The sequence below is a fragment of the Felis catus genome, chromosome D1 (genome assembly GCF_018350175.1).
Source record: "Felis catus isolate Fca126 chromosome D1, F.catus_Fca126_mat1.0, whole genome shotgun sequence".
NCBI classification, from domain to species: Eukaryota; Metazoa; Chordata; class Mammalia; order Carnivora; family Felidae; genus Felis; species Felis catus.
In genome coordinates, this window is record NC_058377.1 from 106,309,219 (window position 1) to 106,321,661 (window position 12,443).

Below are 12,443 nucleotides of genomic sequence, written 5' to 3' on the forward strand. Positions count from 1 at the left end.
GAGGACAGGAGCGAAAGCCAAACAGACATGGACTGCTCTTTTATTTGCTGTTAATGCACCCTGGGCCCCCTTGGGTGACCCCCCATCCCCGAGGTCCGGTTTTTATTCCCCTCTGGGAGGGCTGAGCCATCCGCGGTGGTCTCTTCACAAGCTGCGGTAGGCACCCACAGTGTTGTCAAAGAGTTTCGTGTTGGGGAAGTGTCCAGCTTTGTCCAAGAGGAAGTAGAAGCGCCGGCCTTTGATCTTCAGAGGCAACATGGCAGGGACTTCACCACGGTGGGCCATGCAGGATACGTGGTTCAAAGGAACGGTGAAATGGGCACCCAAGCCAAAGGGAGCGTGAGTGGTGAGGGTCACCTGCTTTCCTCCAGCCAATAGCATCACTGAACGCACAGAACGGAGGGAGAAGAGGAGACCGGCACCAAGTACCAGGGTACCTGCAGGAAGAGCAAAGTTTGGGGTGGGGCATTTTCGCGGGAGAGCTAAGCAGGAACCTCTCCGGTCCCCCCAGATTAAAACAATTGCGACGACGGTAACATTTCTTGAGCTCCTCTTCTACCCCGGGGTCTTGGGTTCCGTCATTCCTTCCCAACAACATTAATGTCCACCCCCATTTTAAAGACAAGGAGACGGGTCCAGGACCGTGTAACTGCTCAAGCTCGCAGAGTGAGAGGCTGACCTCACTCTAGGCCTGCCCGAGAGCTTGGCTCAAGGCCCTCCCACCTCCAGTACTGCCCGCCTCGGAGGGTCGGAAGTCCCTCACTGTCCTTGTCGGAGCAGGGAAGGTCGTGCCCAGCCACCCCACGTCCCCAAGGTGGGAAGCCAGCCCACGCCTTACCGATGGCGCCGCAGCCGAGCGCCAGGCCGTAGCGCCAGAGCGTGGAGCGCAGGTCCGAGCGGCCGCGGTCCGGGAACTCCGCGTCTGGAGACAGCGCCCGGGCCGGGGGTCGGGCCAAAGCTGCCACGGCCAGGGAGGCCCAGAAGACGCCCTGGCCCGCGCAGAACAGCCCGAGGACCGCGAAGAAGCGGCCCCGTTCGTGCTCGAAGAGCAGCACGTCCCGCGACGGGGCCGCGGCGTGCCAGGACCGGTGCACGGGCAGCGGCCGCAGCGCAAGGAGCAGCCGCACCGGCCACCGCCGCCCGGGCGCCGCCATAACTACGGCGGCGCTGCTTCTGGGGCGGGATTTCCGGCAGGCGGGCCCCGCCCCCAGCGCTCGCCTGCCCGCAGCCTGGGTCCAGCCCCGGGAGGGAGGGGAGGGCTGCCCGCCAGGCTTCGCCCCCGCACCACCTCCTGGCAGGGGCGGGGCAAAAACAATCTAGCACGCGTGACACAAAATACAATATCACTCTTTATCTTAAAAAGTAAGGAGGGTTCTGGGGTTAAGTACACAAAGCACCTAGGTCCTTCGGTAGTTTAGTGTCAGTTCTACAAAGTAAGCTTTGGCTTCCTGGCACCAGTGAGGCTCAATCTTCCGGAAGTCTTCCAGAAGTCTCCCAGAAGGCAGGTGAGGAGAGGGATCCGGCAGCCCATTCTCTTCGGTCACGGTCACGGTCACAGTCACAGGGTGGCCTCGGTCGGTCGGGGCCAGAGAGGAGAAAACGACAGCCATGACAAGGAGACGTCAATATCCAAGGGCTATTTTACAGGGGGCTTCTTCTGGGGCATGACTACGGATCACTTCATGAACGCCACTTCTGGGATCTCGCCCTTGGCCTTAGCAAAAAGAGAAAAGGTCAGCAGAGCCAGCCCCTTTCCCCCACTCCCAGCTTGCCTGACCCTCTTGAAGGCCCAGAGATCTCTGGCCTTTTTGCTACTGAATTCCCAAAACTTACCTTCAGATGAGTAAAGGCCTGGGCAGATCTGGTGTAGTCCCAGTTGTTGTCCTGGAGGCACCTGCAGTGGGGGAAGAACAGGCACCTTCATTAGAACCAAAAGGTACTCACCCTGATGGCTAGATGCCACTTCAAAGTCCATTATATAGCAACACTTGCCAGTGTGTGCCAACAATTATATACATTCTTGCACTGTGTATACAAATGAAAAACTTGTAACAATCCAAATGTCTATCAATGGCCTACTGGATACAAAGGATTACTAAGTAGCTGTCAAAAGGAGGAAGGTGATTTTTACAGTGATGGGGATGTGCCTGGGTGGCTCAGTCGGTTAAACTTCTGACTTCAGCTCAGGCCATGATTGCAGGGTGAGTTTGAGCCTCATGTTGGGCTCTGTGCTGACAGCTGGGAGCCTGGAGCCTGCTTCAGACTCTGTGTCTCCCCCTCTCTCTGCCCCTCCCCCGCTCATGCTCTATCCCTTTCTCTCTCTCTCAAAAATAAACAAGCATTTAAAATACACACACACACACACACACACACACAGTGATAGGGAAAGATGTTCACAAGACAAAAAGGTAAGTTGTAAAACAGTATATACAAAGAGACTTCATTTGGGCTTTAAATTTTGTGATGCTGATTTATGCAGAGGCCACATTTTTTTATGGACCGTATTTATAAGTTCTGGTTTTTTAAATCTTAGGAGCACTCATTATTCACTACCACCCCTACCTCCATTTCCCCCTACTGCTACACATGCCCAGCACTCACTTCTGGGACCACTCAAGGTTCATGCCAGACTGGGTAGAGAATGCCTGCAGCATCTCCTGCTGCTCGGGGGAGAGGGTGGGCACTGGGCTGGAGGAAGGTGTGGGTGCAGGCATGGCGAAGGCTCTCTGGATCTCATCAGGGCTGGCATTGCGCACAAACAGCTCGTCATTTACGATGCACAGCCTGTGGGACAAAAAGCACTTTAGGCAGCTGGACAAACAGACCACCTCATCTTCCCAACTTTATTCCTGTTCTCATACTTGACGCTCTTACACTCGACAGGTTCTTTCAGCATTCACAAAGAACCCCTCCCCCACTCTTGGTCATTACATTTTATCATTTACGACCCTTCCCACACAACCCGTGTAAGCGGTTCTCTACCGAACACACTAGAATTACACATTCTCCCCCAACTCTGGACAGTTCTCATCCCCATTTATCTTCACGACAGGCCACAGAAATAAATATACTAGTTTCCAGACGAGGAAACTTGCCCTTAGCTAGAAGTGGTGGGGCCAGGATGAAAAACCCAGCCTGGCTCCAGAGCCAAGCTCACCACCATTGTGAGAGCTTCCTCCTGATTCCCCCCCCCCCCCCAAGCCTTTCTGAAATTCTGAAAACATCCTGAGGACCGGCTCCCCCATCCCCGCCCCTACCAACTCCCACATGCTGGCCATGGATTGGGACTGGGACCCCATGTGGTAAGCCAAACACTTACCCTGAATTGCTGGCAGGAACAGCGACAAATGTCCTGGTGAAGGCTCGCAAAGAATCCCGAGATTTTCCATCCACTGTAATGTTAACAACAGCAATGACCCCTTAGGATCAGCCACGCTTTGTGTTCACCGAAAGCTTCTCCCATCACGGTCTTACTTGATACGACTCGCCTCAAGTAGACCAGACGGATGACTGCGTGTGTACAGGGGAGCAGAGGTGAAGAGGAATGTGGGGCCAGCGAGGACAATAACCACCCGTTAGCCCACCCACAGAACATCTGTGTGCAAGGTCCTACGGCAAGCCCTTCACTTACTCCCCACAGCACCGCTAGGGGGTGGCTAGTACCCCTTTCTACAAATAAAGAATCTGAAGCTCAGAGTTCATGTAAATTCGCCACGGGCACACGGGACCGAGGTTGGAATGGAGCCTTGGATCTGCCTGACACCAAAGCCTGTGTCCTCCTAATCCTCAGGTTTGTCCCATATCCCAGACAGGAAAGACAGGTGGAGAGGGTAGGCCTCATGAAGATGGCTTGGGGCAGAAGAGGAGGAGGTCAGGGGAGGAGAGGGAAGGTAGCCGAGAAGCCGAGAGTGCGGAGAAAAAAAATCTAGCTGCAGGAGGGGCCCACTCTGCAAACTCCAGACTCCACCAAGATTCTCACCTTCCTTGAAGACCCCGTTGACGGAAAAACACAGCAATGTGCTCTGAAAGAGAAGCAGCGTCAGTCACCAGGTGGGCTCCCCGCCGGAGCCTAAGTCCCCCGTGCCTCGTGACCGCCCCTTCCTTCCCTAAGTTCAGGCTCCGGCCAGGGAAGAAACAGGTGCTTACTGTCTGGGCGCTTATGTCTACCACAAAGGAGTTGACGTCGTGCTGAGTTTTGGGCAACTCATTGAGGAAGGCAACCACGTTGAGACGCGTGTGCTTCAGCAGGCGGAACCGCAGGGCTGTGGGGAGAACCCAAGGTTAGGGGCTGCCACACACTCCTGAGCCCTGTGACCGATTCCTTCCCACCTCCGTCCCAGGCTTTCTGCTCACATCACACACTTACTGGGGTCTTTGAGCTTCTTCACATTCCTGCTGTCCTTGAAGTACTCGGCCAGGTTGCTTCTAGGGGGATAAGTGGAAAAGGAGGCGGTGGTCAGCGTGGGATGGATGCTGGCAGGTGCTAGCCTGCATCTGCCGAGAAATGCTGGTCCCGGGCAGTGACACTCACCGGGAAGGGTTCTGGGGGGTAAAGGGGATGCTGAGGGAGCAGCAGGCCCCGTCATGGTAGGCGTCCAGGAGCCGCTGCCGGTCTCCAGAGTCATACACCGCGTAGTACCTGCGGGAACCACAAAAGGGCCAGTCTGAATTCCCTGCTCTGGATCCACAGAACGACCCAACAGCTGCCCCGAGTGAGCGGCACTGGGGCTGGCCCACCTCTCCCCAGCCTCAGGGGTCCTCCGGCAATACTCACTGCTGCAAGAAATGCAGGACCAGGTTCTTCAGGGTCTCTGTTCCAAAATAGCTTCCCTGGAAGCAAACAGGTATCGGAATCCCGTAACCTATACTCTCCTCCCCACACGAGTTCTAACTCTGCCCCACTTCTTACCTTGCAGGGCGGTAACGTCGTGGGGGCTTCAACGTCAAAGGCAATCGGAGGGGGTAACTCATGGCCATCCTGCAGAAAGGAAGTGGAAGTTGACAGCATAAACAGAGACGAAAAAGGCTGGATGAGTAATTAGATGGGAGAGCTAAGAGTGAGGGGGTCAGAGGCCAAAGAGACATGGAGAAGATCCCAGGAGCTGTGATAGGTGCAACTTTTGTCTACAGGCGTTTCTCTGGGAAGAAAGATTCTATAACCTTTGCCAGATTCTCCAAGGGCTCCATGTCTCCAAATTCACGGTCATACAAACATACGTGAGGCGGGACCTTTTGGGTGGGAGAGGCTACGCTCGTGACAAAAGAGTTAAAAAAGCTGCGGACTTACCAGGCGTAATAATTTGGGAAATCGTTCGCGAATGGCGCTGTCAAGAACAGGACAGAAGTGAGTGATGCTTCAGAGCCACCGTGCCTCCTGAGCTGCTCTAGGAGCACATACACCAACGCCCCAGGGACAGCCCCTCCCGTCCTCACTCCCGCCAGCCTCTGAGCTCCTGGGAGAGAGGCCCCACTCCCCACCTCACCCGGGGCACCCAGAGACAACTGCCTTGAAGGCGGACCCTGTTCTCTCTGCCTGATCCGAGCACCACGAGAACGGCGCTCCCAGCCCGGGCTTTAAGCCAGGACGTCCTTCCCCACCCTGCCCCCCTTACCTTCCACCTACTCACCTGTGCAGCCCCGGGAGGAGGGAATGGGGTGGGAGCCCAGGGGCTCCGCTGCCTCAACGGGTATCCATCAGTTCTGCCCAGTCTGGCCGTGGCCAAGACCAGAAACACCACAGGGATGGCACAGGATGTTGGGGCAGGGAGATGAGCAAGGCAGGGTTTAGGAAGAGGTGAGGCGAAGGAAGAGGAGAGGAGAGGAGAGGAGAGGAGAGGAGAGGAGAGGAGAGGAGAGGAGAGGAGAGGAAAGGAAAGGAGAAGAAAGGAGAAGAGAAGAGAGGAGAAGAGAGAAGAGAGGAGAAGAGAATTAAGAAAAGAAAAGAAAAGAAAAGAAAAGAAAAGAAAAGAAAAGAAAAGAAAAGAAAAGAAAAGAAAAGAAAAAAGAAAAGAAAAGAAAAGAAAGAAAAGGGAAAAAGAAGAGAGAAGGTAGGATGGGGCAGGGGAGAGATGGGGGAGACAGAGGGGGAGCAGAGAGAGAGAAAAGAAAGAGGAAGCAAAGAAAAGGCGAAAGAACGATCAGGCAAGGAGGCATTTAGAAGAACGAGGAAGGAAAAAGGGAAGAAGACACCCAACACAGCCTTTTCCTTCAGCTGCCCCTTTCCCTGTGGTCCAAGGTAGAAACAGAAAACAAATTCTTGCTGCAGCGAGAGGGCAGTTGCTGTCGTCCAGGTCTCTGCTGGCTACCTGGGTCCCGATCTGAGCTGGGCGTGGGAAGCGAAGCAGCCATGGGGGCGGGAGACCTCCCTCAGAAGGTTGAGGGTTCAGGCCCCTGCAAAGTTGGGGGGGTGAGGGTCTGTGCCCCACCTCTGTTGGCCCCCAAGTTCTCTCCTGATGGCCCCTCTGCGACTGTGCCTGTCTTAGGTTGTTCCTTCCCTGAGGAATCTTACCCGTCTCTGGCTAACCAGCCATCCTCCGGGGCCAAGCAGGGTGACGTGAGGTGTGTGAGTGAGGGCGGGGCAGCGCCCCCCGAGAGGGTCAGTTCTCTGTCTCCTTGGTAGCCATTGCCCCCGTGGCCTCCACGCCCAGCACCTGCCTTGGGACGCCCTCGCCTGCTGGCGGGGCCCCGGCTCTGATCACACGGCTTGGGGAACCCAGGTTTCTTCTCCAGGGAGGGCCCAGCTCACAGCTCCGGGCAGGAGAGACAGACTGCATGGCACCAGCTCCGAGGAGTCCTCCACCTCAGCACGAGTGGGAAAGCCCAGGCAACAGCCTTGGGCACGTGGACCATGAGAGGAGAGTCCCTCTTGGCACGGCAAGAGGGGCCGTCGTGAGACAAAGAAGGGAAGGCCCATCAACAGGAAGTCCCGGGGAGGGAGGGCTTTCTCAGCCCAGGAATACCGGGCTCTTAGCACAAGGCAGCTCCACGTACGGGGCATACGCAAGACACCCCCTGGTCGTGGTAGAAAAAGGGAGGTGCCCTTCCTGGAACAGTAGGGTAGGGAGATTCTAGAAAAGGCAGTGTTCAGGAAGGAAGAGGCAAGACCACAGGACAGCGAACAGGCAGTCAGGTGAGAAGGAAGGAGAGGAGACCTTGGGGCCAAGCTGGGACACACGGACAGACGAAGGGAGGAGCACGTGATCCTCCCAAAGGACAGGCGGCTCCAGCTCAGGGCTGCACAGCTCCTGCAGACGGGCGCTGGTCAGGGTGCATTAGCTCAGCCTCCCAGGGGGTGAAGGTCCCCGGGAGGGGAGACAGAGGCCACAACTGACCTGATGTAGGTGGACTGGTCTCGGAAGGTGTCACACAGCGGGTTTCCGTCGAGCCACAGCTCTTCCAGCTTCAGCCCTTTTACCTTGTCCAACTCCCTCTCGGACTTCAACTGCAGAGACAGGGACAGAGAGCGGGCAAGAGACCCCGGTAAGGAGAGGCGGCGAGAGTCCCAGCTCGGAAACTCCCTCCCGGGGGCCCCCCTCTGCTCACCCCGCCCACAACCGGGCTCTCCTGCCTCACCTCGTTTCCGGAGAGGTTGAGGATCTTCAGGTTGGGTGCTTTCTGCACCAGGCTGGACATGTCATCCAGCCTGTACAGCCTGTTGTTGCTCAAGTTCAAGGACAACAGCTGCGGGCAGAGGAAAGTTTAGAGGAAGCGCCGCCAACAGAGGGTTCAGAGACGCACCTGCCTCCCAACCCCATCCTACCCACCCCACCCCGCCCTCCTCCCCTCTCAAAACGGGACAAAGGCCTCACCTCGGGGATGTTCTCCTCGATGATCCGCAGGGTGGCCGCCATGCAGCTCCTGCGATTCAGGACAACATCAATGTTCTGGGCCACCAAGTCTTCAGGAAACAGAAAGGAAGGAAAGGCGAGTCTGAGAGGGCTTTCCCAGGTCAGAGTTAGTACCAAACCATTCTCAAACCGTCCCCGTCTGACAGATCCCCCCGCTCGGTCCCCACCTCTCTGAGCGGGACAGCTATCAGCCATACCTGGGTCTGAACGGAGGCCCTTCAGGTCAAGCGCTTGTTGGGAGCCATCATATCGTTTGCTCATGATCAGCTACAGGGGAAGGAAAATGGGCCGGTGGTCACTGGGGCTCTGTGGGGAGAGGGGGGGTGGCAGGAGTGCACGTGGGAAGTGGGAGGGCTGGAGGGAAACATGACGCGAGCCTGCCTCACCTTTAGCTGCTCTACTTGTTCCGGCTTCAGCTCGTTCTGTACAGAATGGGGTGGGACAGAAGAATTGATGATGATAGAGATCTGCAGGGAAGACACAGAGGGCAGGTTGAATTCCGGGGAGGCCTAAGCAGCAGGCCCAAGACCCACCCCCAGCCACGCCAGGCCCTTTACACACACCCTTCGGTTCTCCTGATCCAAAATCTTATAGTTGACGGCCTTCAACGCAGAGGCGGTACTGGCATCCTCAACAAAAAACTGGGCCCGTGTGTTTTCATAGTGAAACTGCACAAAGAAGAAACAAGAACATGAGACTCGGGAGCCCAGGGCCCCTGGTCCAGCTGGCCCCTCGCCTTCCTTGGTGCCCAGCCAGCCACGCAGGCCTTATCTCACCTCAATGGGGGTGAAAGGGACACTGCACTTGCTCTGAATCACACTCAGGAGCCATGACTTGTCATATTTTCTGCCATAAGGAATCTAGACGAGAGAAAGAGAAGGGAACAGTGAGGAACGAAGGCTGACCAGCAGCCCCAGTCTACTCCTTTCACACCTTCCGCCGACCCTCACAAGGTTTTCTAAAGAAAGGGCCAGTTAAAAGTTTTTTGTTTTCTTTCTTTCTTTCTTTTTTTTTTTAACTCAAGCCAGACATGGATTCCTTGCCCTCCTTTCTGTCCATTTAAACTTAGCATTTCTTGGGGTGCCTGGGTGGCCCAGTCAGTTAAGTGTCTGACCCTTGATTTCGGTTAAGGTCATGATTTCACTTAAGGGAACTTAAGGGACCCGAAGCCCCACACTTGGCTTGAGCCAAATGGAGACATTCAGAGGAATTACTCCACCTCCCAACCAGTTTTCATGTTTCCCTTTAGATGGTGTCCCCATCCCTGCCCCCCAGCATCCTGCTTGTCCTACTCCTTTTCTTAACCTGCTCTTGGGTGTTCTAGAAGAAAGGAGAGACACCTGATTGTGGAGAAAACAGATTTTGTCATGTGAAAAGTAGAAACCTTCATTCTGAGCCCAGCTCCCTGTCTCCCTTGCACATCCACTTCCCCAGACACTCACTGTAATCTTAAACCAGTTCTTCGAGGTCCCGTCCTGGCTGGTGCCAGCCCCTCCTCTCTCTGGAAGAGCTCTGTCTCTCCGCACGGTAACATGAATGCGGTCTCGATCGTGCCAACTGTCACCTCGACGGTTGGGTCGGACAGCATAGGGGTTGCTATGGGGAAGCAGGGAACAAAATGCCCACAAACACTAGGCATGTCTTCTCCAAGGCCTGCCCACACTGTTGTCAGGATTACAGCTAAGACTGCTCAACCAGGAAGCTGGCCCTGGCATCCCTCACTTTTCCAGGTGGAAAGAGAAATGACGTGGCCAGTAAGAGAGCTTTATCAAACAAATGGGCCGCTGAATTCAAACCAGATCAACTGGTTACTTACTATCGTACTCGGGGAACCTCCTGGGCGTCACTCATCGCTACATCTCTGTCATCTTCCTCCAGGCGGGAAGACCGAATGCCAGAACCTCCTCTTCCAGACCTGCGGTTCCCCTCACCATATTTCCACCGGAAGGGACCCCGGCCCTTCTTTCTTCTTTGAGGGAAACTAACACGGTCATCGTGCTCTGGGGTTAAAAGCAGAACATCAGTTAGAAAGTACATTGCCAGTCCAGCTACCTTGTTGGGGCAGTCACAGTATCCAGCACCCTGCTATCGGATGAGATACACAGTAACTACAGGGGCCACCTCCCTGCAAACTTCTGTCTGTTGAGAGAGAACCCTCTCTGTGGCATGGCGGCATGAAGGAAATGTTACTGGAAGACAGTGTAGGGCTTTAGGAAAAGGAATCAGAAACTGGAACTAACAGAGAAGAGAAGCACAATGTGGAAGTGTGAGCGGACCCAAAGCAGAACTAGACACAACTCGGACCCCCGGGGAAATTCACCTGAAACTTGCTTGTTTAGCCTCCCAAATCTATTTAACCCCTCTCAAACTCTGGGTGGTGACCTCTCTCACATCTTCTAAAATCAACCAATCACAGTGATTACATTAGCTTTCAGTAAACAATACTTTTGCAATACAGAGGACAAACGGCATACGGTTACAAAGGTGGTCAATTTAAAGGCTTTTTAAAAACTCTTGTTCTCAAACTGCCACTCTGAAGTTTTGGGAGTGAACTCTTCATTTCCTTGGCCAGAAATGCCTTTTTAAAAGAGTCTTTTTTTTTTTTTTTTTTTTTTTTAGTGTTTATTTATTTTTGAGAGAGAGACCAAGGCAGAGGCAGAGCAGTACTCATGGGGGAGGGGCAGAGAGAGACAGAGACACAGAATCCGAAGCAGGCTCCAGGCTCTGAGCTGTCAGCACAGAGCCCAACGCAGGGCTCAAACTCACAAACTGTGAGACCATGACCTGAGCCAAAGTCGGAGGCTTAAATGACTGAGCCACCCCAGGTGCCCCCAGAAATGCCTTTTAACTCAGGAGACAACTCCTAAGACTCAGGTTCTAATGACAGCTAGGGAGCTTAACAAGGGTCCTTGACTGCTCTCAGGTAACATGACCTTCTGAATCCTGGTGTGTAGGAATGGCTTATTTAAAAAAAAAAAAAAAAAAAAAGGTCTGTGATTCCTAAAAAGATCTGCCTCTTGCTTAGTAAGTACTCTGCAAACAATGAACCCTAAGAAATGACCCTGGTGGGGGGGGGGGGGGGGAATAACGAATAGAAGGCACAGCTAACATTCACTGAGAACTCTCTCCAGTGTCAGGCACTATGCTCCAGGCACCTGATATGAATGATCTCATTTTAGCACATACACGGACACACTAAGAAAATAAACACTGTTACTACCTCCTTACGGGGACAGAAAGCAAGGCCCGGGAGTGGACTTCACTCAAGCTTAGTGAAGACAACTCAGGATTCAAACCTCGGTCTTCTTGCGCTCCTACCCACTATTCTGGACTAAAATCCAGTGTAGTGCTCGGACTAGCACAGGGAGCTGGTGTGGAGGTCTGAAACATTAAGCCAAAGCCAAGGCCGCAGGGGAGGCGGGGCAAGACAGACTGGACGAGGTGGAAAGCAGCACACGGGCAGCCGATGAACTGGGCGGGCACTGACTCACATTAAAGGAAGAGTCTGGCCGCCAAACTGAACTGACAAGCATCAACCACCTACAAAGTTCAAAGGAATCTCGCCACCCCGCCGCCAAGCCACCCGCTCCAAGCCGAAGCTCCACGCAACGCCAGGATTCCCGAGCCAACGCCTCGGGCGCTCAGCCTCGATGGAGGCCGGGCCCCCGGGTGGCCTCGCCCCCGGCCCGCGCCGGCCCCCCCCCCCTCCGCCGCGGACACCCAGCCCCTCGCGGCCTCCCGCCCCGGGGCTGCGGCCTAGGCCGGCACCGCCCACCGGGCCCCAGATCGCCTCGCTTCCCGCCCAGAGAGCCAGCACTGACCGTTGTAGGACTTCCCCTCGTCCGCCATGGCACAGCGCGAAACAGGGCAGGTTCAGGCGCGGGCCACGACCCCGCCAAGCGTCCGAACACCCAAGCACCCCAGCCTAATCGCTCCTACGCCCGGCGCCACCGCATTTATCCTGCGAACTACGTCGCGCGCCGCCGACGTCCCCCGGTGGTGGGCGGTGCCGCCGAAGGAGCGCGGCCCGCTGCGCGTGCGCACTCGGCTGGCAGCTGGGTCGGGGCGGAGCTCGCCTCTGCCTACCCCCACCAGAGACCCGGGCGCGGACAGCTCGCGCAAGGTTGGGGCGGGCCCAGTCGGCCCGCAGTCTGCTTTCTTCTTTCTTCGGGCATCAGCTAGGCCGGCACCTCTGGGGCCAGCGCCGGAGCACATAGGAGGCTGGTGCAGCCCAGGACTCCGAGAGGAACAGAAAGGGGGTCGCACGAAGGGCCCTCCGAGGAATGGGAGGCCCGGGCCTCGGAGTGGGAGTAATTGTTCATAGACCTCAGTACTTAAGTCTCGGCCCAACCCTTTGCCAGCTGCGGATATATACCACGCTTGCCTCATCTATAAAATGGATTATCAGGCAATAGAAAACTAGCACGTAAACCCCAAGAGGGCAGGGTCCTCGACAAATTCATGGGTGTTTTTTTTTTTTTTCTCTAACCCCTGGCTCAGTACCCTGCCTGGCACGCACGAGAACTCAACAAACATTTGTGAAATAAATGAATTTCCGATCTCCACATCCTCCCAAGAGTTGCCGAGTCAAAGGAG

At 55.4% G+C, this 12,443-nt stretch overlaps 2 protein-coding genes across 3 annotated transcripts; both read right to left on the bottom strand.

Annotated features, from left to right (window-relative positions):
- Positions 1 to 24: 24 nt before the first annotated feature.
- On the bottom strand, positions 25 to 1,187 carry TMEM223 (transmembrane protein 223). Its single transcript, XM_023239966.2, has 2 exons — positions 839 to 1,187; positions 25 to 437 (listed from the first exon to the last, which is right to left on the bottom strand). The coding sequence occupies exons 1-2, from the start codon at positions 1,152 to 1,154 to the stop codon at positions 145 to 147; spliced, it is 609 nt and encodes a 202-aa protein (XP_023095734.2). The 5' UTR covers positions 1,155 to 1,187; the 3' UTR covers positions 25 to 144.
- Positions 1,188 to 1,336: 149 nt separating this feature from the next.
- NXF1 (nuclear RNA export factor 1) lies at positions 1,337 to 11,845 on the bottom strand. Of its 2 annotated transcripts, none has more exons than XM_045039463.1 (21): positions 11,669 to 11,845; positions 9,664 to 9,847; positions 9,290 to 9,443; positions 8,624 to 8,707; positions 8,411 to 8,515; positions 8,234 to 8,314; positions 8,045 to 8,114; positions 7,809 to 7,897; positions 7,573 to 7,680; positions 7,332 to 7,441; positions 5,288 to 5,324; positions 4,910 to 4,978; positions 4,775 to 4,776; positions 4,532 to 4,639; positions 4,367 to 4,425; positions 4,147 to 4,262; positions 3,980 to 4,022; positions 3,320 to 3,392; positions 2,602 to 2,784; positions 1,834 to 1,894; positions 1,337 to 1,714 (listed from the first exon to the last, which is right to left on the bottom strand). In XM_045039463.1, the coding sequence occupies exons 1-21, from the start codon at positions 11,694 to 11,696 to the stop codon at positions 1,676 to 1,678; spliced, it is 1,803 nt and encodes a 600-aa protein (XP_044895398.1). In that variant the 5' UTR covers positions 11,697 to 11,845; the 3' UTR covers positions 1,337 to 1,675. The 2 variants fall into 2 exon arrangements, with proteins under 2 accessions (XP_044895398.1, XP_003993577.1); XM_003993528.6 differs by having other exon boundaries at positions 4,775 to 4,830; positions 11,669 to 11,843.
- Between the last annotated feature and the right edge of the window lie 598 nt (positions 11,846 to 12,443).

Excerpts from the sequence above, each read along its gene's own strand:
- NXF1 (XM_003993528.6), bottom strand. The coding sequence starts at position 11,696 with ATGGCGGACGAGGGGAAGTCCTACAACG. Across the intron at positions 9,444-9,663 it reads GAGGTTCCCCGAGTACGATA|CAACCCCTATGCTGTCCGAC; the intron begins GTAAGTAACCAG and ends GCTTCCCCATAG. Across the intron at positions 7,681-7,808 it reads TCGAGGAGAACATCCCCGAG|CTGTTGTCCTTGAACTTGAG; the intron begins GTGAGGCCTTTG and ends CTCTGCCCGCAG.
- TMEM223 (XM_023239966.2), bottom strand. The coding sequence starts at position 1,154 with ATGGCGGCGCCCGGGCGGCGGTGGCCGGTGCGGCTGCTCCTTGCGCTG. Across the intron at positions 438-838 it reads GCTCGGCTGCGGCGCCATCG|GTACCCTGGTACTTGGTGCC; the intron begins GTAAGGCGTGGG and ends CTCTTCCTGCAG.